At 43.1% G+C, this 23,550-nt stretch overlaps 1 protein-coding gene across 1 annotated transcript; it reads left to right on the forward strand.

Annotated features, from left to right (window-relative positions):
• Positions 1–1,627: 1,627 nt before the first annotated feature.
• On the forward strand, positions 1,628–23,550 carry LOC308428033 (granzyme E-like; the record flags this gene model as incomplete). The annotated part of the gene is made up of 5 exons (XM_080926321.1): positions 1,628–1,682; positions 21,845–21,995; positions 22,434–22,569; positions 22,774–23,034; positions 23,404–23,550. The coding sequence occupies 5 exons, from the start codon at positions 1,628–1,630 to the stop codon at positions 23,548–23,550; spliced, it is 750 nt and encodes a 249-aa protein (XP_080782447.1).

Genomic DNA, 23,550 nt, shown 5'->3' on the forward strand with positions numbered 1-23,550 from the left:
TCATTGATACTGTTCTTCCTATAGGGTTGCAGTCCCCTTCAGCTCCTTCGGTCCTTCCCCCTAGCTCTCACATTGGATCCCAGGCTCAGTCCTATGGTTGGCTGTGAGTATGCTCAACTGTATTGGTCAGGTACTTGTAGAGCCTCTCAGGGAACAGCCATACCAGGCTTCTTTCAGAAAGTGCTTCTTGGCATCAGCAATAGTGTCAGCAGATCCGTAGGTGGTGTCATCTAGGTGGCCTTTCTTCAGTCTCTGTTCCATTTTTGTTGTCCTTGTCTTTCCTTTTCTGGAGCATTTCTGGGTTAAAGATTTTTGAGGTGGGTGGGTGGTCCCATCCCTCAGCTGGAGGTCCTGCTTATCTGTAGGTGGTCTCTGCAGGTTTCCCTTTGTACACATTTCGGCTAAACTCATTCCTATTGGGTCCTGGAAGCCTCTCTTCCCTGGGCTCTGGGACTTTCTAGTGGATACCCCCAGTTCCCCATCCCCCACTGCTATATATTTCTATTCTGTTTCCTGGCCCTCTGTACTTCCCTCCTGTCCCTTCCAATACGGGATCCTGCCCCCCTTTCCCTCCCCTCCTCTCTTCCTCTCAGGTTTCCTCTTCGTTTACCTCCTATGATTATTTTGATCCCTTTCTATGTAGCAATGAAGCATCCATACTTTGGTCTTTCTCCTTAAACTCCACATGGTTTGGGGGTGGTAGAGTGGATAGTCTGAGCTTTTGGACTAATATGCAATTATCAAAGAGGAAAGATCATGTGTATTTTTTGTGTCTGGGTTACCTCACTCTTACTCAGAATGTTATTTTCTAGTTCTATCCATTTGCCTGTGAATTTCATGCAGTCATGGTTTTTAATAGCTGAGTAGTACTCCATTATGTAAATGTACCACATTTTCTGTATCCATTCTTCAGTTGGCAGATATCGGTGTTGTTTCCAGCTTCTGGCTATTACAAATAAGGATGATGTGAACATAGTGGAGCTTGTGTCCTTGTTATATGTGAGAGCATCTTTGTGCATATGCCCAGAAGTGGAACAACTGGGTCCTCAAGTAGTACTATGTCCAATTTTCTGAGAAACCTCTAGAATGATTTCCAGAATGGGTGCATCAGCTTGCAATTCCACCAGCAATGGAGGAGTGGTCCTCTTTCTCCACCTCCTCACCACCATCTGCTATAACCTGAGTTTTTGACATTAGCCAGTCTGCCTGGTGGGAGGTGGAATCACTGGCTCATTTTGATTTGCATTAGAAAACAGAAAGAAAAGAAACATTATAAAAACAGGAAAGCAAAGGAGATCTTACTAGAATGCAAACAGGTGTAAGGGTTAGAAAAGGTCATACTTGTGTGTCAGTGCAGTCACTGTGGACTTCCTGGGGTCTCAGGCCCCCTCAACCACAGCAGGTATCTATGTTCTTGGGGTTTGTCTGTGATCAGCTTAGTGGAGGTCAATGTGGTAACAGTGTCATTTTACCCAAACCAGAATATTCCCTTAAGTCAGGTGATGTCAATCAGAAGGAGAGGTGCATAGGTTTAAAATGTGAGGCCCCTGAGCACACACATCCTTCCTCCCCTTACCACAGACTGTCTACTCTGCCCTCCTCCTTCCTGAGCAGCCTTCCTGGGAAGATGCCACCAGTCCTGATTCTCCTGATCTTTCCCCTACCTCTTGGAGCTGGAGCAGGTGAGTGACCACGCCTGTGCCAGAGGTGTTGCCCCATTACACTTCAGCTGACTTTCTGCCCAGCAATAGTCAGGAATTGTCCTGGCACTGAACCCAGGAGATTTCTGAAACTCAGGTACCAAACCTAGACTTGGAAAGCAAACATTGACTGGATTCTCAACAAGGTCTGAGGAAGAGATGTTTTCGTAGAAAGTTAGTAGACACTAGCTTCTCCAAGCCTTTTTTTTTTTTTTTTTTTAAAGTCAACTGGAGACTGTGAATCATCCTTAGAAAGAGATGAGGCAGACAACACAAAGACACAAAGTACATCATTAACTTGACTTCCGCTGAGGGAAAGGCAGCTTTAATGTCCAGCCTGCAATGGGGTGAGGCCACCAGCTCAAGAATATTAGCATCACTGGTTAAGTCCACCCTTATCCCTGCAGAAGAAAGAGGCCCAGGCTGACAGATCCTGCACTGCACACTCCACTAGCTGTGCAGTCTAGTGTTAGTTGGACTCTCCACTGCTTTCTGCAGGTTCCCATTTACTCTCATCCTGGACAGCACAGTAACCACTCCAGTATGTCCCTGGCTCTGAATCCCACCATCACTGACACACCAGCCCTCCCTTAACTAGAAGCCACTCACTGATGTAGCAAAAAGTATTTATTGAGCACCTAAGATGTATTGGGCACCAGAAAAGGAGAATTTTAGAAAATCCATCTCTGTCCTACTTAGGGGTAGAAGGTGAGAAAATGACACAAGGCAGTATGGGGGGATTAGGACGGCTCACTTCTAAAGAACAGTACTGATACTTGCAGGATTCCCATAGCCTCCAGCATCATGAAGAGAGAACTTAGCCCTCCATGTCTTTGTAAAGCAGGGGCTCGAAGACGAGTACTATGCAACCTTCTTAGAGCAGAGTTCCGAGGCCTAAGTCTCAGCAGAGAGTATTCCGTGTGCAAAGAATCCTGTCTGCAGTAGGCTTTGGGGACTGCAGACCTGACCCCAATCACTCCCTTTCTAGATCTCCCTGCTCACCCTATCTGTTTCTCCCAGACACCCCATATTCTAGCCTTCTCCCCCCCCCCAGAGGAGATCATCGGAGGGCATGAGGTTAGACCCCATTCCTGCCCTTATATGGCTTATATTAAAGTTCTGAGTGATGATGGGAATTACTGTGACTGCGGAGGCTTCCTGGTTCAAGACAACTTCATACTGACAGCTGCTCACTGCAGAGGAAGGTGAGGAGAAGCAGCTAGCCCACGTCTTCTGAGACCTTCCCAAGGAGCTTCTGACCTCTAATGTGAATACTACCCTGAGAGATCTCTGAAAGGAAGGACTGTGAAGACTGGAGTCTGCTAATCTGGAAATTTGAGATTAAAGGCTAGAGATCAGAACCAGTAGCACACTTGAGCTGATCAACTATGCTGGCAAACCTAAAGCAGTGGTTGAAGTTGAACATTCACACTGAGAGTAAAGACAAACTGTGGCACATTGCCTAGATGCCAGAGAGGGCCCCCAGGAGTTCCATGTCCTTGAGAAGCAGAGAACTTTAGGTCTGACACTGAGACTCTCAATTCCCCTCAGGTAGAGCCCCAGCCTGCCTCCCCTGCCTCTCACAGCTCCTGAACTGCATCCTCTCTGACTCCACATCTCTCCTCTCCACTCTGCTCTCTCCACAGCTCAATGACAGTCACACTGGGGGCCCACAACCTCCGTGCACAGGAGCAGACTCAGCAGATCATCTGTGTGGCAAGAGCCATCCCCCATCCAGAGAATAATAGCACTGAATTTTCCAGTGATATCACTCTGTCAAAGGTGAGACCTGCAGTCCTCCCACCTACACTCCTCTCCCAAAGCCTGCCTCATCCCCATCTTTCACAGTGTGCCTGGGCTCTACTTCCTTGGTGTAGGGTAAGCCCTTATCTCCTGCTGGGAACCTGTTTCTTCCCTCTCTTCTATCCTGACTTTAAGAGTCTCAGGCTAACAGGATCCTAGCTGAGTTGGTCTCTCCTCTATCTTCCTTGTCAGTTGGAGAGTAAGGCCAAGAGGACTAGAGCAGTGAAACCCTTCAAGTTGTCCAAGCCCAATACTCAGGTGAGTTCAGGGTGTATGTGTGATGTGGCCGGATGGGGGGATACTTCGATCAATGCCTCTGCAGGAGCTTCTCTCCTACAAGAAGCTGAACTGATCGTCCATGAGAACCAGAAATGGGGAGAAAAAAAAAACTGCTTCCGTCAGTACTCCAAGACCAGGGAGATTTGTGCTGGAGACCCAGAGAACATACAGGCTGCATTAATGGTGAGAATCAACTATTTAACAGACAAAATGTAGGGTGAGAGAGACCTGAATGTGAGAAGGACCAAACCCTCAAACCTCAGCTCAGAGAAGGCACAGCCCAAAAGTTAATCATTAATCTCTTGTGTGGGTGTAGCAAGTGTGTAAGGTGGGAAGATATCCACCATTCTAAAGCAGCATAAATTATCTCAGAGAATTCCTGAGGGCCTTGGGGAAAGTCTAGACTGAGGAAGAGGAAAGGTTGAGCCTGTCTGTAGCTCTCATATTGAGAAGCTGGAAAACCAGTCCTGGCCCTGATCTAAGAGTTAGCATTGCCAGAGGAGGGGGTAGAATAGAGCCAGTGGGAACCAGGTTCAGTTCTTCCTTTCTCTGCCCTCAGGGTGACTCTGGGTGATCCCTCTTGTGTGACAACAGAGCTTATGGAGTTGTGTCCTTTGGAGCTGCTGCTGGCACTCCTCCAGGAGTCTTCACTAAAATCTCCTACTTCCTGCCGTGGATAAGGGAAAACCTGAAGCTCCTCTAAGAGATGTTCACCTGTGCCAACCAGCCTGTCTGACCTCGGGCAAGAAGCACGTGGAGTCAGCAGCAAAGGTATTATTATTCATAATAAATAACCTCCAGTGTGCATAAACTGTGTTGTTTGCTGTTTGAGCCCCTTCATTGTATGTGCACCTCGCTGGCCCAGGCAGACCTCCCCGGGCACTTCTGGCTTTGCTTCCTCCTCCTTCCCCAGCCCGTCCTCCTACTGGAACTTCAGGCTACACGATTTCCAAATGTCTATCACCCATGCATGTTGGGAGGTCGGGTGTTTTTTTGTTGTTGTTGTTTTCATTTTTGAGATAGACCCTCACTGCATACCTCTGGCTGCATGGAGTTGCTATGGAAACCTGCCTGGCCTTCAACTCACAGAGATCTGCCCCTCTCTGCTTCCCCAGTGCTAGGACTGAAGGTGTGTGCCATGGCCTCCAGCCATGCCCATGTTTAATGTTCAAGTCTGCAAGGTCGGCTTTCTCACAGCACAGTCGTCAGGAGTTGCAGCAGTACTGCGGTGCCCTGTGCTCAGTCACCCGTTCATACTCAGTCCTCCAGACATGGGTCTTCTGGGCCTAGGAAATTCCTACACTGCTGAGCCTCCTCATCCAGCTCAACAATGTAAGATAGTGAAACAAGGCATTTGGGAGGAAGGAGATTTGTCTTTGGGAATTTAGAAGGCTATAGGCCATGCAACCCAGTCAGGTTCCTGTTTCTAGTTCCCCTCTATAACTGAGCGGGCAGCTCTCTCCACCTGTTCTGTCTACAGTCTGGAATATGGACGCATCCCTCCAATGGACCCAGACTCATCTGGGGTTCATTTCCCAGCACAGCACAGAACTCAGTCAGTCTGCATTGTGACCTCTCACTGTTTTCCATCTGCTCTCCTCTAGCTACCAGAACTTGCTACTCCACCCCTACTTCACCCTTGAAAGTTCCAAAATTGTGGAGTCTCCTCTACTTCACATTCCAGCCAGGTGTGGGCTGCCAGTCACCTGGGCTCACCCCTCCCACCTAGTCACCTGGGCTCACCCCTCCCACCTAGTCACCTGGGCTCACCCCTCCCACCTAGGCTGGCTGGTTGAGTGCTGTTCCAATCCAAATCCTTCAGAAAGAGGCTCAGTCACACCTCCAGTTTCTCAACAGCACTGGTTCAGCCTTGACACTTAGCCTCCCCCTGCTGGCAACATGGGTATATAACAGTTTCTGAATCCTAGGGATGCAAGAGATGCTAGGCTAGACGTATCTTTTTTACATCATTAACCAAAACTTGAAAGTCTGTCGTTTTGTATAAGGTACACAGGAGACTCCTTTTTACTTTCATCCTTTTGTTTCACTAGGAAGCTCAGTGTGGCATAAATGGATCTATATTTGGAATTCACACACACACACACATTTTAAAATATTATTAAATTTTCTGTATTCTAACATGAATTGGTCTTCATTGGTTCTGAACAGAGTTTGAGGAATTGGAATGAAGCTGAAACCCTCCAGCCTTGTGGTTTTCAATGTACCTCATGTGGAGCCCCCATTAATATAAGTAGGCAAGAGAAAGCAAGCGGAAAGGCTTTATTTATCTTGCTTGACATTCAAATCATAGACTCTGACACTCCAGGTGAAGTATAGGACATGGTGACCCTTCTGACACTCCTCACACAGCAGCCCTGGTGAATTATGGTTTTTATTTTAGTCTGTCATCCATTCCACCTGGACCAGAGTCTACCCTCTCCACACTTCTCCCAGCACCCCACCCCTCAGCTCTTTTATTTTCACTCCTCCCCCATTTCCTACAAAAAAAAATGTTCAGACTTCTTCTGGATCAACTGAACACAGCTTAACAAGGTACAATAAGACTGGGCACAAACCTGCATATCAAGATTGGACAAGGCAAACCAGTAGGAGGAAAAAGCTCCCAGAGCAGATGAAAGATTCAGAGACATGTGCACTCCACTGTTAGTAATCCCACAAGAGCACAAAGCAACACAACTGTAACAGGGAAGCAGAGGTTCTATCTCAGGTTTACTGAGTCTCCATGACTGTCATTTTAGCCTCTGTGAGTCCCTATGAACTCTGCCTAATAGATTGTGTGGTGTTCTTGACTCCTTTAGCTCCTAAAATCCTTCCTGATCCTTTTTCAGTGGGCTTCCCCCAAGCTCTACCTAATCTTTGGCTGTGAGTCTCTGCAACTGTTTTATCAGCTGGGTGAAGCCTCTCTGATGACAATTGGGCTAGGCATCCAAATATCCATATGGTAGAATATCAGGAGCAATCACTCCACTGACTTCTCCGAATGGCCAGTTGTGTTTGGTTCTATTCTTGGCTCTGGGCATTCTCGCCTCTGCTTTCTGACCATCCAGGAATCGTCTGGTATGGGATCCCTCTCCTGGCTTGAGTTTCGGGTTGGATTGATCATTGGTTTTCCACTCCACAATTTCTGTGCCACCTACACCACAGCACATCTTATAGACAGGGCAAATTGTAGATCAAATCTTTTTTGGCTAGGTTGGTGTCCCAGTACCATCACTGGACGTCTTGCCTGGTTTCAAAAGATGACCTGTTCAACTCGGTATCTTCCAATGCTTGTGGACATCTCTAGGGTCACCCTCATAGATCACAGGGATTTTTCTGGTGCAATAGGTTTCCACATCGTCCCCAAATGCTCCGACTCCGGTCATCTCAGTACACTCTCCTTCATTGCTCCCTCCCTCACCTGATTCTTCCTGTTCACAACCCCACCGAGCCCTTTCCATCTGCACAATCCATTCCACTTCACCTTCTCAGGGAATTCCATGATCCACCCCTCCCCCTTTGACCTCTCCTTGTCACTTAGCCTGTCTGGGTCTGCAGGTTGCAGCCTGGTTATCCTCTCCTCCAGATAAAATCCACTTACAAGTGAGTATGTGACGTGTATGTCTTTCTGGATCTGGGTTACCTTACTCAGGACTTTCTTCTACTTCCTTTCATGTTGTGATTTCCTCCGCCCCAATGGCTGAGAACTATCCATTGTAGCGATGGACCATATTTTCTTTATCTGTTCTTCATCTGAAGGACATCCCAGCTGTTCTTCTGCCTTTGGTGTTCTGTTCTAAAAACTCTTGCTTTTCCCAATATTTTGACGCATGGCACCCATGTTTTCTTCCGAGAGTTTATGTTTCTAGTTTCAACATAAGGCCTTTAGTCCATTTTGGAATAATTTTTGTATAAAGTGAAATGTAAAACTCTAGTTTCATTCTTCTGGTGGATATCCACTTTTGCCAGCACTATTTGTTGAACCTTAAACAAAATATTCTTGCCTCCTTGTCAACAATTAAGTGGTTTTTGCTTTGCCTCTTCACGTCCAGGACCTCTGTTCTATTCTGTTGGTCATCCTGTCTGGATTTGCACCAGTACCAGGCTGCCTCATCACTACAGTTTTGTGGTATAATTTAAGGTGAGGTATTGTCACATTTCTCTCAGTGTTCTTATACCTTGATATTCGTGGTCTTTTGTGGTTCCATATGAATTCTTTGGTTACTTTTCTAAGCCTGTGAAATATGGCATGGGAGTTTTATATGCATTAATGAATTCTCTGGGTTAATTTTGTAGCACCGATTATTTTTCACAGTGCTCATTCGGCCTATGCTAGAATCGAGAATCACATTCCACCTTGTAGCATCTTCTGTGATTTCTCCTTGAAATATCTTCAAATTCTACAGAGAAGTAAACCACGGGTTCTGTCTCACATGTTAAATATATTCAATAATATAGAATGTATAAACAAATACACAATAGTGTATTTGTTATACTAATGGATTAATAATATGAGGGAAAATAACAAGAAAGGTGAAGTTAAGGGCCTGTGGAAGCATGTATTTGTATTTCTTTTTTATTTAACTTTTTAATTGATTCTTTGTGGGTGTCACATCATGCACCTAAATCCCCCTATTTCTGTCCCTTTTTATCTGTCCTCCATCCTTGCAACCTCCCTCTCCAAAGAAAATAAAAATATAATATAATAAAAAATCTTGTCATGGAAGCTGTAGTGTGTCATACAGTATATATGCCTTTTTCTCCATGTATCTTTACTTGCATATGTTCACTGCAATGAGGCCTCTGGCTTCTGCTGCACTATCTATACTGCATATTAAGGGAAGTACCTCTCAAACACTGTGTTGCTGCCCTGGGTCATGAAGATCCTGTGGCTATGATTCTGTAAGACTGGGCCCCTTCCAGCAGTTCATAGTTGGAGGAGATGATGGGCCTGGCCAACTCAAAGCCCTGGAAGGCAGCTGGGTTGGTCAGCCCTCCAGAAGTCCTGCGCCATCACCACCAGAGGGCGCTCTCCTCCACCGTCCCTGCTAGCTCATCCAATGATGCTGCTGTCAAGGTCAGCTTTCCTGCTCCCTTGTTTCCCAGCTGGCTCACCTGCATTTCGCCACCAGGGTCAACTCTTCTGTGCTGCCCACGTGCTGCTGCAGGTGAGGGGCAGGGAAGGCTCTCCTGCTCTCATGACCCCATCTGGGCAAGCTTCCTATTGGCCACAGTTGGTGAGGGTAAAAGGAAAAGGAGGGAATTTCTCCCTCACCCAAAGCAATCCAGGGGTGGGGCATCCTTCCCACCCTCATGCTCACCTTGTCCACTTGTTCCACCAGTACCAGGATGGATCGGGTCATCTGTGCCACTTAGGTAAGGGGTGGCACAGCTCAGCATTTCCTCAGGTGGCAATCCACACCAGGAGCATCTGCATGGCCTTTAGTGGAAACCCTGGCCTGAGGCACCAACAGAGACACCAGCTGCCAAGGAACCATGAATCCAGACATGGCCCCTGGCAATAGTCTGGATCTAGATATCCTAATGGCTTCAGATGGAAGAGAAGGCTACTCAGTTCAGCACCCTCAACCCCACAGCAACACGACCCTCAGATATTCACATGCTCTCCAGTGATAGCCCAGACCACAGACATCCTCTTTGCCTTTGGTGATAATGCCGACCACAGACATTGATACCGACCCCAGCTGCAACAGGACCATAGAACCAGACATGGACACTGGCAGCAGCCTGGGCTAGAACCTCAGCATGGCCTCCTTATATCTGCCTGTTCCTTACTGCTATCAAATCTCCAGTTCCTCAGTTCTCCACAGTGTATGAATCCCTTGGCTTTGCCGTCTCTCCATCTCTCCACTTACTTCTCCATCGTTCCCATCTCTCCATCACACATTAGTGCGTCATAGTGAAACCCAAGGCAGATGTTCGGGTGTCTTTCTTCTAGCCTCCCTGGGACAGTGTCACTGGTTCACTGTTATTTGTGCTCTAATTCTGTCACAGATATTTTTGTCTTGGTGGTGGATAAGCCCATAAAATATATTCTGTTGAAAGTGTAAAATTGGATGTGATGCATCACAGTTTAAATTCTGAGTGCTGATTCTAACTGTAATTATGTTCACTGAACAGTACCAACTGGGGGTGTGTGACTAATTTTGGTGTCTTTTTAAAATTTATGTATAAAATTTTCTTAATAACAAGGTTTATGGATGGGGAAATGGGTGGAACTGAGAGGATATACGAAGAGAAAAACCCTGATGAGGATATAGTGTATTAAAAATAAATTTTCAATTTAAACATTTTCAAAAAGAAGTAAATGACAGAAGCCTCTCAGCTTTTATAGACTAGTTCAGGGCTTCTAACTGGTAACCTGTGAACTGCATGTGCCCCAAAATGGCTATAAATACAGTCCAACAGAAAATCACAAGCTCACTGAAAACATAAGCTATACTGTGATGATGGTGTAACTATATTGTGTGACTATTAAGCAGGAACTTTGTGGATGACATGTTCCAGTGTCCTACAAAGTGAACATATGATGCTCTTGCTATTGTCACACATGCCTGAGTCCAGACTGATGGCACGTGAGGTGTCCAGCATTTTATCTTCCACCTGCAGACAGTTGAACTGACACCATCAGATTTGCATGTGCTCCTAGTAAATAAAATGCACAGTTTACCAATAATGCTTAGTCCTGCCATTGAACATTATGGGTGTTTAATGGCAACTGGAGACCAATTAAGCATCCTGTTTTGGTCATTAGGAGCTCACACACCTCTGCCATGCCTCACACACACCCCTCACCCACCATCCTAACAATCAGCTGTCACTCGGCACTGCATCAGCAGCTGAGACATTGACATTCTCAAGCCTTGCTGCCTATTTCCTTGTCAGTTTTCAAAATAAAAGTAAATACAGTTCTTTATCTATTATTAATTTTAATCACAGCTTGCCTTCCATCATAAAAGAAAACGGATCTCAAAAAAAGAAAGAAAAGGCTATTGGTGATGATAGTGCAATGCCTTTAATATCCAGCACTGGGGAGCAGAGGCAGGGAGATCTCTGAGTTGAAGCCCTGCCTGATCTACAGAGCATATTCCAGGACATCTGGGGATACACAGAGAAACCCTGTCTTAGGAAACTAAATAAAAGACAGAGGAACTCATAGATTTATCTCCATATTAAACTCATGTGTCTTTTCAGAGGGTATCAATTTATTTTTATGTACTAAAAGGAAAATTTCAGTGGGAACTGGATCAGGATGAGAAAGGACAAGGGTAGGTACAAATGGCCAAAACACACTGAACACATGTATGAAGTTGTCAAAAATAAAACAAACTTTAAAACAAAATGTAATTTAAAGGCACTAAAATGGGTAGCATAATATAAATCAACATCGGGACTGAATTTCATAAGGACCATAGGATTAAGTTATCTCCCATGCCAGGAATTCCTAAAGAGTGTCTGTGACATCATTCTCTGGTGACATCATTCTCATTTCAGGAGAAGGATGGCCAGGCTGAGGATATTAAAGTCACATTATCAGGTACTTACCATGACATAAACAGAATTTGTGCCAGTCTTTACATTGAAACCTTACTTACCCACTGAACATTTTAGTGAAATTAAGAAGAAAACCAATTTGTTAATATCATGTTTTAAACCATGAGTGTCCAGGTGAAGGTAGAATTACATTGAGTTCAAATCAAATCAAATAATTTCATGTATTCAAAAACATATTAATGCAGTTTTGGGAACAGTGATGTAACCTTGATTTTATATTTAACATGAGAATTTAAAAGCAGATATACCACTCTTGGGCATATACCCAAAAGATGTTCCACCATACCACAGGGACACATGCTCCACTATTGTAGTAGACAGAAGCTGTAAACAACCCAGATGTCCCACAAACAAAGAATGGATACAGAAAAGGTGGTTTATTTACTCAATGGGATACTATTCAGATATAAAGAGTGAGGATGGCCTGTGACACAGCTCTCTGTACCCAGACCCCGCTGGGAGAGAGCTGGTCCCCCAGAAGTGTTGAAACACCTGAGAGCACAGGTAAAACCACCACTATTGCAATGAGAGACCTATCTGGAACGTTCAGGACACAGGAATTGAGAAGCAGTTTGGGACAGGATCCTTCCGGTGTCTGTCTGTTCCCTGTGCTGACCCTGTGCCACAGTTCTCTGTACCCAGACCCCACTGGGTAAGAGCTGGTTCTCAAGTAGTGCTGACACACAGGCTTATAGGAGGGTCAAGATAATGTCAGAATCAGCAAGACCAGCTAACATGAGAAAGCAGATGGTAAGAGGCAAGTCCAAAAACCAAAGCAACAGAAATCAAGGTCACTTGGCATATTCAGAAGCCAGTTGCCCCACCACAGAAAGTCTTGAATATACCAAAACACTGGAAAAACAAAATTCTGATTTAAAATCACAATGTATGATGATGTTAGAGGACTTTAAGAAGGTCATAAAATTTTTTCCTTAAAGAAATACAAGAAAACACTAGTAAAAAGATAACCTTAAAGAGGAAACAAACAGGTGAAGGAACTGAACAAAATCATTCAGGATCTAAAATTGGAAATAGAATCGATAAAGTAATCACAAAAGTAGACAACCCTGGAGATAGAAAACCTGGGAAAGAGATTAGGAGTCATATACACAAACATTACCAACAGAATAAAGAAATAGAAGAGAGAATCTCGGGGACAGAAGATACCATAGAAAACATTGAAACAATAGTCAAAGAAAATGCAAAATGCAAAAATCTCCTAACCCAAAACATCCAAAAATTCCTAGACACATTGATAAAATCAAACCTAAGGATAATAGGTATAGAAGAGAGTGAAAGGCCCAGTAAATATCTTCAACAAAATTATAGAAGAAAATTTCCCTAACCTAAAGAAAGATATGACCATGAACATATAAGAAGCCTTAAAAACTTCAAATAAATTGGACCAGAAAAGAAATTTCTCCCATCACATAACAGTTAAATCACCAAATAAACAAAACAAGGAAAGAATATAAAAAGCAGTTTAAAAAAACAGAAAAATAAAAGGTCAAGTAACATATAAAGGCAGACTGATCAGAATTACACCAGAGTTCTCAAGAGAGACTGTGAAAGCTAGAAGCTCCTGGACAGATGTCATACAGATCCTAAGAAAACAAAAATGCTATATCCAGCAAAAGTCTCAATAACCATAGATGGAGAAACCAAGACAATCCATGACAAAACCAAATTTACACATATCTTTCCAAAAAAGATATCTTTTCTTTAAGCCCAACAAAAAATAAGAGATGGAAAACTCCAACACAAGGAAAAGAACTACATCCTAGGAAAAGCAAGAAAATACTCTTCTTGCAATCAACCCAAAAGACAAGAACCATACAAACATAATTCCACATGTAGCAGCAAAAATACCAGGAAACAATAATCATTGGTCCCTAATATCTCTCAAAATCAATGGATTAAATCCCCCAATAAAAAAACATAGATTAACAGACTGAATACAAAAAGAGGACCCAACATTTTGCTGCATACAGAAAACACACCTTAACAACAAAAACAGCACTACCTCAGTGTAAAAGTCTGAAAAACAATTTTCTAAGCAAATGGTCCTAAGAAACAAACTGGAGTAGCCATTTTAATATCGAATAAAATCGACTTTCAACCAAAAGTTATCAAAAAAGATAAGAAAGGACACTTCATACACCTCAAAGGAAAAAGCCACCAAGATGAAACATCAATTCTGAATATCTATTCTCCAAATGCAAGGGCACCTACTTTTAAAAAGAAACCTTACTAAAACTCAAAGAACACATTGCACCGCACACAATAATAGTGGGAGACTTCAACACCTCACTCTCATCAATGGACAGATCATGAAAACAGAAACTAAACAAAGACAAAATGAAACAAATAAAAGTTATGAACCAAATGGATTTAACAGCTATCTATAGAACATTTCATGCTAAATCAAAAGAATTGAACTTCTTCTCAGCACTTCATGTTACCTTCTCCAAAACTATATAATCAGTCAGGAAACAAGCCTCCAAGATACAAGAAAAATGAAATAATCCCATGCATTCTATCAGTTCACCATGGACTAAAACTGGTCTTCAATAACAATAAAAATGACAGAAATCCCACATACACATGGAAGCTGAACACTGCTCTACTCAATGATAACTTGGTCAAGAAAAAAAATTAAAGACTTTTTAGAACTTATTGAAAATGAAGGCAAAACATACACCAACTAATAGGACACAATGTAAACAGTGCTAAGAGAAAAACTCAAAGCTCTGAGTGCCTACAAAAAGAAACTAAAGAAATCATACATTCGCAGCTTGACAGTACATCTAAAAGCTCTAGAACAAAAGAAAGCAAATACACTCAAGAGGGTAGAAGGCAGGAAATAATCAAACTGAGAGCAGAAATCAACCAAGTAAAAACAAAAAGAATTATACAAAAAAATCAACAAAAACAGGAGCTGGTTTTTTGAAAAAAAAAAAATCAGAAATGAAAGGGGAATAATCACAAGAGAAACTGAGGAAAATCAAGAAATCATCAGATCCTACTACAAAAGCCTATACTCAACAAAACAGGAAAATCTAGACCAGATACCAGAGATAATCAGAATCATATAAACCATCTAAACAGTCCCATAACCCCTAAAGAAGTAGAAGCAGTCATCAAAAGTCACCCAACCAAAAAAAAAAAAGACCAGATGGGTTCATAGACGACCTAATACCGATACTTTTCAAACTATTCCACAAAATAAAAACAGAAGAAACCCTATCCTGTGGGGCGCCGCCCACACATTCCCACACATTCTCCATTACAAGATGGCGCTGATATCCAGCTGGAGTTAGCAGTAAACAAGCCATGTGCGCACGTGCTGGGTAACTTTCCACTTCTTGAGCTCCGCCTCTTCCGTGGCGTCATAGGGCCTGATGAGTTTCAACCAATCAGGGGGCTCCGCGTCCAAGGCAAGGACTAATCCCTTTATAAGGGGACGGGCTAGATAGTTCCGCTCTCTTCCCCTCTCGTTGGTCCCTCTCCCGGTGTTCCCGTTCGTGGTCTGGTTCGTGGGCTCGTCCGTCTTGTTCGTCTTGTTCGTCTTTTGGTTTTCTCCGTCTTCTTCGTCTTTTCGTTACGTGAAGCAAGTACTGGTTTTCGAGAGCAATAAAGTTTACCGCAGAAGGATTCTATTTCGTGTGCCGCGTCGTTCTTGCAGGCGAGACGGTTTCGCGGGACACTATCCAACTCATTCTTCAAAGCCACAATTATGCTCAAACCTACACCACACAAAGACCCTACAAAGAAAGAGAACTTCAGATCAATTTTTCTTATGAATACCAATGCAAAAATACTTAATATAATTTATGCAAACTGAATCCAAGAGCACACCAAAAGAATCATTCGCCATGACCAAGTAGGCTTCATTCCAGGTATGTAGGGATAGTTTGATATATGGAAATTTGTCAACATAATCCAATATATAAACAAACTCAAAGAAAAAAACACATGATCATGTAATTAGATGCTGAAAAAAAAAATCATTTGACAAATTTTAACATCCCTACATGTTAAATGTCTTGAAAAGATCAGGAATTCAAGACCCATACCTAAACATAGTAAAAGCAACATACAGCAAACAGTAGCTAACTTCAAACTAAATGGTGAAAAACTTAAAGCAATCCCACTTAAATTAGAAACTAAACAAGGTACCCACTCTCTCCCTACCTATTCAATATAGTGATTGACGTTTTATCCAGAGGAATTAGACAGAAATAAAAAGGAAGGTTGAAGGGATACAAATCAGAAAGAAAGAAGTCAAAATATCACTATTTGCAGATGATATGATAGTATAGTTAAGAGGCCACAAAAACTCCACCAGAGAATTCCTACAGCTTATAAACAACTACAGCAAAGTAGCTAGATATAAGATTAACTCAAAAAAATCAGTAGCCTTTCTCTACTCAAAGAATAAACGTGCTGAGAAAAAAATTAGGGAAATGACATCATTCACAATAATCACAAATAATATAAAATACCTTGGTGTGACCAAGCAAGTGCAAAAATCTGTATGATGAGAACAACAGATTGGGAAAGGATCTTTACTAATCATATATCTGATAGAGGACTAATATTCAATATATACAAAAAACTCAAGAAGTTAGATTCCAGAGATTCAAATAATCCTATTAAAAATGGAGGACAGAGCTAAACAATGAATTTTCAACTGAGGAATATTGAATGGCTGAGGAGCACCTAAAGAAATGCTCAACATCCCTAGTCATAGAGAAATGCAAATCAAAACAACCATGAGATTCCACCTCACACCAGTCTGAATGGCTAAGATAAAAACTCAGATGACAGCAGATGCTGGTGAGGATGTGGAGAAAAAGGAACACTCCTCCATTGGTGGGGGGATTGCAGGCTGGTACAACCACTCTGGAATTCAGTCTGGTGGTTCCTAGAAAATTGGTCATATTACTACCTGAGGATTTACCTATATCACTCTTGGGCATATACCCAAAAGACATTCCAACATCTAACAAGAACACATGCTCTACCATGTTCATGGCAGCCTTATTTGTAATAGCAGAAGCTGAAAAGAACCCAAATTTCCTTCAACAGAGGAATGAATACAGAAATTGTAGTACATTTACACAATGGAGTACTACTCAGCTATTAGAAACAATAACTTTATGAAGTTCCTAGGCAAATGGATGGAACTAGAAGCAATAATCCTGAGTGAGGTAACCCAGTCACAAAAGAACACATATAGTATACACTCACTGATAACTGGATAGTAGCCCCAAAAGCTCGAAATACCCAAGAAACAATTCACAGACCTTATAAAGCTCAAAAAGAAGGAAGGCCAGAATATGGATACCTCAGTCCTTTTCAGGGGGGAGAACAAAAACACTCATAAGAGGTAATACAGGGACAAATAGAGGAGCAGGGGTTGAAGAAAAGATCACCCAGAGACTGCCTCAACTGGCGATCTACCCCATATGCAGCGACCAAACCCAGTCACTATTGCTGATGCCAAGAAGTGCTTACTGGCAGGAGCCAAATATGGATGCTCCTCAGAGGCTCTGACAGAGTTATGCAAGTACATTTGAGGATGTTTGCATCTAACCATCGAATTGAACATGGTGACCCCAATTAAGGAGGAAGAGAAAGGTCTGAAGGAGCTGAAAGGATTTGCAACCCCATGTGAAGAACAACATTATCAACCAACCAAGCTCTCCAGAACTCCCAGGGAATAAACCAGTGAGTTCACATAGAGAGACCCATGGCTCCAGCTGCATATGTAGCAGAGGATAGCATTTACTGGCATTAATGGAAGAAGAGGCCTTTGGTCCAGCGAAGTTGTGTTTTTCCAGAGTAGGGGAACGCCAAAGCTTTAAGGTGGAGAGGGTGGTTGGGAGAGGGAGCACCTTCATGGAAGCAAAAGAAGGGGGGGGAAGGGAGATAAACATTTGAAATGTAAATACAGAGAATATACAATAAAAAATTAATTAAATTTTAAAAAATTCTTGCCAAATAGGCACCCACATAACTAAGATTAATATATCTTGTAAGAAGGGGATTTTTAGCTTATCTGTGTGTGCATTTACCATGACATTTATACAATGTCACTTTCACAGGAAATTATCAATGTTCATTATAGCTTATATAAGTAATATATAGCCCAAAACAGCTACCCTTCAATGTGCTCCAGAAAAGCCAAAAGCCAAACCCGTGGAGAGGTGATAAATTTTTACGCAATTAATACTGTAATTGCATAAAGACTAAAGATTTTAGTTTAACTAAAGACCTTAGTTCACAACTGAGACAAGAAAGCCTCTCTTGGTCCCAAAGTATGAGAGGAGAAAATGCAAAAGTGTCAGAAATCCATGAGGCAGTGATGGAAAAGCAGTAACCATGTAGCTCTGCAGGTTTTCTACACACACACACACACACACACACACCTGTCTCATCTCCCAGAGGATCTCACACGGCTCTCGCCATCTGGTGGTCTCAGCAGAGGCTCCCAGCTCCTTCCCCTGACCCCAGTTGTTTCTTGGCAGTAAGCTGGAAGGGATGGCAAATTTACCATTCACAGACAATATCACACGCCAGTCACTTGGGCAGCAAGAGCGATGGGAAAGACCCTGAAGGCCTGTCTTCAATAGCAAATGGGTGGGCATGGCCTAGAGTATCCACAGAGCAGCCTTAGATCACCTCTGGTTAGTAGGCATTGATTAGACATGAGGAGAGACTCACTGGCTGCAGCTCCAGACTGACCTCTTGGGGTACACCTTTCCAACAACCCAGGCTTTTGGCCAGGGCACACTTGAAGCACTACTTCCTGTGTGGTCTTCATGTCCTTCTTCCTACCTTAGGCCTTTAGAGCAGGGGCCTAATGGTCTCACCCATAGGAGAAAGTTCAGACCATGGCTCTAGCAGGGGGTGTGCTTGTGGATAGCATGGGGTTTATGGTCTCCTCTTTCGCACTCTGACCTCTAGACGTAAATGTGAAAGGACAGAGGGGGGCACTTTGTGACTAAGTGTTATGACAGTTGCCATGACATTCTCCTCACTGGAAAATCTTGGGCCGCAAGCATGGCCTGGTGTGATCATGTTGAGTGTCAGCAGTGTGCCTTCCAGACGGACAAGGTACTCACTCAGGGCCGTGTACACAGCTGCCAGTGCCTTTTCTGTTCCATACGGAGAGGGTTTCAAGTCATAGTCCCCAATCGGGAAATTTTAGGCTCCACAGTCGGTACATGCCATTCCGCTGGCAGATGTTTGCATACCGGCGGAAAATTGGCATTTAGCCTGATGGCGAGGACTGAGTATGTTCTCCCATCTTTAGCCCACACACTGCTTGGCAAGGCCGGCCTTATCTTTCTTTTTTGTTTTTTAGAGAGTTTTGATTTTAATAAAGAAAACTTATTTTCAACATTCAATGAACATTGTTCCACTTCTAAGGCTGATGTGAACGTAAAACAGTTGATTGTTGCTTTCAGAGTTGAGCCGGTGCAAGCAATACAAGACAGAATCCAGGCAAAACCCACAGCACCACAGCCATTACAGAACCAGTCTCATCCTGCCCAACAGTTTATACAAATGGAAAACCCATCTCGCAAAGGGATAGCCTGTGGTCAAGCAACTGAACTTCTATACATGTTTAGATGAATCCAGAGGATATAATATTACTGTGTTAAATGGCAAAAAACTTAATTTTTACATGTTAAGATGTAAACAAAAAATTGGAAGGATTTTGCAGTATGTTCTACAGATGTAGTGCTTTGTCAAATACAAAAACAAAAAAAAGTTTATAATGTCAAAGCAAGAGTACTTATATTTAGTAATAAAGAATGAAACAACCCCGCAATATTTATTTTCCAATCCCTAGAACTGTAAAAAAAAAAAAAGAAAAAGAAAAAGAAAAAGCTAAAACTATATACACCGAATGCGGGTTAGCACAGAAGAATCTGAACTGTTAGAAAGTTTACAAAACTTCTCTGAACACAGAAGATGTGTCTCCTTATGAACTACATTCAGTTTGTGGCAAGACACAGTACCACGGGGTCCAAAGCATCAAGAAATTTCTGAATTGCTTCCACCTTTTAACAAGATAGTAAATACTGCTTTTAGATTTTTATACAAACCACCCAAATTTTAGGTTCAGATTTTAAGTGTTGCCTCATCCTGTGGGGCAGGGGTTGGGAGCAGCATGAATATTTCATTTGCTTATGTTGCACACTAAGCGATTCCATTCATGAGGATTTGATGTATGTCTCGTACAATAGGTATCTAATACCCTTAAAAAAAAGTTACCTTATCTTTCTTATACTGGACACAGTAATCAGATAATATGCCCAGCATGGTGCTGGAACCAATGGTGAGACTATTAGCCAAGATCAACCTTTTCAAAGGTTGAATTCCTGTCTTGCTCACCCAGGGATGTGGCCTATCAAATAATCATGCAAGGTCTAATAGCAGTTCTTGATTGTCTATAGAAAACTCTAGGCAAAGTTGTAGAATATACCATTGGAGTCATCAGCCAGGAAGCCAATGCTGATCTAATCTTAATAGTCATTAAATTCAATCCTGAAGCTCTTGCCATAGAGATGACAATACCTAGATAATACAGAGGTAAACTATACCTGTTATTTGTGATTCTTTACTACACTTAACTGTGTATGTAACACTTGCTTTTGAGATTTCTCAGTGACTTCCTAGCAGTTTCAGGAGAGTCAGTGAGTGAAAATTAATTCATCAGGATATTCAGATTGTTCCACAGTATGATCAGTCATCCCAAAGATTAGTGAGAGAAATGACATATTGCAATACTACCCAGATAAATATACCTCAGTATCAACTCTCTAAATATTGTTTAACTATGTGGGTATATATGTAGTATACTATAATTGTTGTTAGGAGAAATTACTTGTCAGTATAAGAAGGAAAGAAAGAAAAAGAGAGAGACAGAGAGACAGACAGACAGAAAGGGGGGAAGGCAGGAAGGAAAGAGACAAAGAAAAGAAAGAAAGGAAGGAAGGAAGGAAGGAAGGAAGGAAGGACTTCAAAGAAACAAAAAAAAAAATCTTACCAGGATGTAAAAGTGTATAGAACTTAGAAAAAGACACTCTTGTGTGTCAGTGCAGCCACTGTGGATTTTCTGGGTTCTCAGGCCCCCTCAACCACAGCCTCTACATCCTCTACTTTCTTGATCTTTACCCTAATTTAGCTTACTTCAGAAGGTCAGTGTGGTAACAGTGTCATTTTTACCCAAACCAGAAAACTTCCTTAAATAATGTGACGTCAATCTGAAGCTGAGGTGCCATAGGTTTAAAATGCCTGTGAGGCCCCTGAGCTCACACATCCTTCCTCCCCTTCCAAGGGCTGTGTCTACTCTGCCCTCCTCCTTCCTGAGCAGCCTTACTGAAAAGATGTCACCAGTCCTGATTCTCCTGACCCTACTTCTGCCTCTAGGAGCTGGAGCAGAAAAGTGACCACGCCTGTGGCAGAGATGCCATCCTATGACACCTCTGCTCTCTTTCTGCCAAGCGGTGGTCAGGAATTATTATTTGGAAATCTGAAATTGTTTATATTCTCAACAAGGTCTGAGGAAAGGAGTTGTTCTCAGAAGTTTATTAGTCGCTATCATCTCCCAGGTTTTTTTTTTTTTTCCCATCACCTGGAGACTTTATTAGCCTTAGAAAGAGATGCGGCAGACAACGCAAAGATACAAAGAGTGCATCATTAACTTGACTTCATCCACGGGAAAGGCAACTTCAATGTCCAGCCTGCAATGGGGTGAGGCCACCAGCTCAATAATGTTAGCATCATTGGTTAAGTCCACCCTTATCCCTGCAGAAGGAGGTCCAGGCTGACAGATCCTACACTGCACACACCGCCTGGTTTGCAGTCTAGTTCTAGTTGGCCTCTCCAGATTTTTCTGCACATCCTCAGCTATTTCCATCTGGTCCATCACATTAACTGCTTCGATATCTCTCTGGCTCTGAATCCCACCAGCACTGGCCCACCAGCCTTCCGGTTCACTAGAAGCTACTCATTCATGCATCAAAAAGCATTTGCTGAGAACCTAAAATGTGTCGTCAACAGAAGAGCAGAACATTGGAAAATCCACCACCATCTTTTGGAGGCAAATGATGAGTAAATAACACCAATCAACATTATAGGGGTTAGGGCACCTCACTATCAAAAAAGACAGACCAATGGTGACCTACCTAGGGTCCCTTTGGCCCATAACGTGATAGAGACATGAAAACATAGCTTATGCTTCCAGGTATCTGTAAAGCAGAGGCTGGAAGATAACGGCTCCCCACCCATTCTCAGAGCATCTCTCTGAGACTCATGAGTCATCAAAGATTATTCTATGTGCAAGGATTTCTCTCTGCAACAATTTTGGAAGAATGCAGATCACATCCCTAGTTACACCCTTTCTACATCTTCCCTCCTGACCTCATCTGTGGCTCCCACAAATCCCATATTCTTGCCTTTTCTTTCAGAGGAGATCATCGGGGGACATGAGGCCAAGCCCCACTCCCGCCCTTACATGGCCTTAATTACATCTGTGGGTAAAAGTGGGAATAAGAGTTATTGTGGAGGCTTCCTGATTCAATATAGGTTCGTGCTGACAGCTGCTCACTGCAAGGGAAGGTGAGAAGAAGCAGCCAGCCACGTTTTCTGAGATACCCACGGGAGCTTCTGTCCTCTGTGAATGTTCCCCCTGAGTGCTCACTCATTAGAAGGCAGAATTGAAATCAGCTAAGCAGTACATTTGAGATCAAAGAATGAGAGTTAAGAGCCAGCAGCACACTTGGTCAGCTGCACTCGACAAACTAAAGCAGTGGTTGGTGTTGAAAGCTCACACTAAAGCACAATGCAAACTTTTGAATACTGATTAGATGCAAGAGGGAACCCTCAGAAGTTTCATGTCCTTGAGAAGCAGAGAGCAGTATGTCTGTCTGACAGTGAGAACCTCCTGTGTCCTCAAGTCCTCGTAGCTAGTGCCCCACCCTGCCCTGCCTCTTACAGCTCCTGAACTGCATCCTCTCTGACTCCACATCTCTCCTCTCCACTCTGCTCTCTCCACAGCTCAATGACAGTCACTCCGGGGGCCCACAACATCAGTACACAGGAGAGGACCCAGCAGATCATCCCTGTGGATAAAGCTATTCCCCACCCAGCCCATAATTCTACACTTCACATCAATGACATCATGCTATTAAAGGTGAGACCTGCCACCATCCCACCCACATAGCTCCACCCACCCTTCAGCCCCCAGTCCCTACCCTGCTGTCTGTGCTTTTCTTGGTGCAGGGCTTGTTCCTCCTTCCTGCTCTGATCCTGCTTCTTCTTTCCTTCTATTTTGACTTTCAAAATATACCAGACTAGAGAGATGCTTAGCTGTTCCTTCCTATCTTTTCCCAATCAGATGGCAAGAAAGGCAAAGGAGACTAGAGCTGTGAGGCTCCTCAGTCTGCCCATGCACCATGAACATGTGAAGCCGGGGACTCTGTGTCAAGTGGCTGGCTGGGGATTAGTGACTCTCAATGTCACTCAACTATCTGACGTCCTACACGAGGCTGAACTGATCATCCAGGAGGACCAGGAATGCAAAAAATATTTCTGTTACTATTCCAATATCACGGAGATTTGTGCTGGAGGCCCAAATAAAATACAGGATTGTATCAAGGTAGGGTTCTAGCATTTAACAGACAAAATGCAGACCGAGGCCCACATGTGAAAATCCTCAACACTACCTCAGAGAAGAAACAACTCCAAAGTTCAGCTTTTAGTCCTTTGCATGGATATAGCAAGAAAGGAAGAGGAGAAACATTTGTCTTCCCAAAGCAGAACAAATTACCTTAGAGTATACCTGAGGACTTCAGGGAAGGTTTTGGACTGAGATAGAAGGAAAAAGTGGGCCTCCCTGAAGCTCTAGTAAGGAAGGAAGTTGGAAAACTTGTCCTGGCCCTGATCTAAGAATTAGCATGTCCGGGAAGAGGTAGGAAGAGCAGAACCAGAAAGAGCCAGGCTTAGTTCTTCCTTTTTCTGCTTACAGGGTGACTCTGGGGGACCCCTTGTGTGTGACAACAAAGCTTTTGGAGTTGTGGCCTATAAGAAAACAAGGAGAATTTTCCCAGGAGTCTTCACCAAGGTTGTACACTTCCTGCCCTGGATAAGCAGAAACATGAAGAAGCTCCTCTAA

This window comes from Micromys minutus (genome assembly GCF_963924665.1).
Source record: "Micromys minutus genome assembly, chromosome: 12".
Taxonomy (NCBI): Eukaryota; Metazoa; Chordata; class Mammalia; order Rodentia; family Muridae; genus Micromys; species Micromys minutus.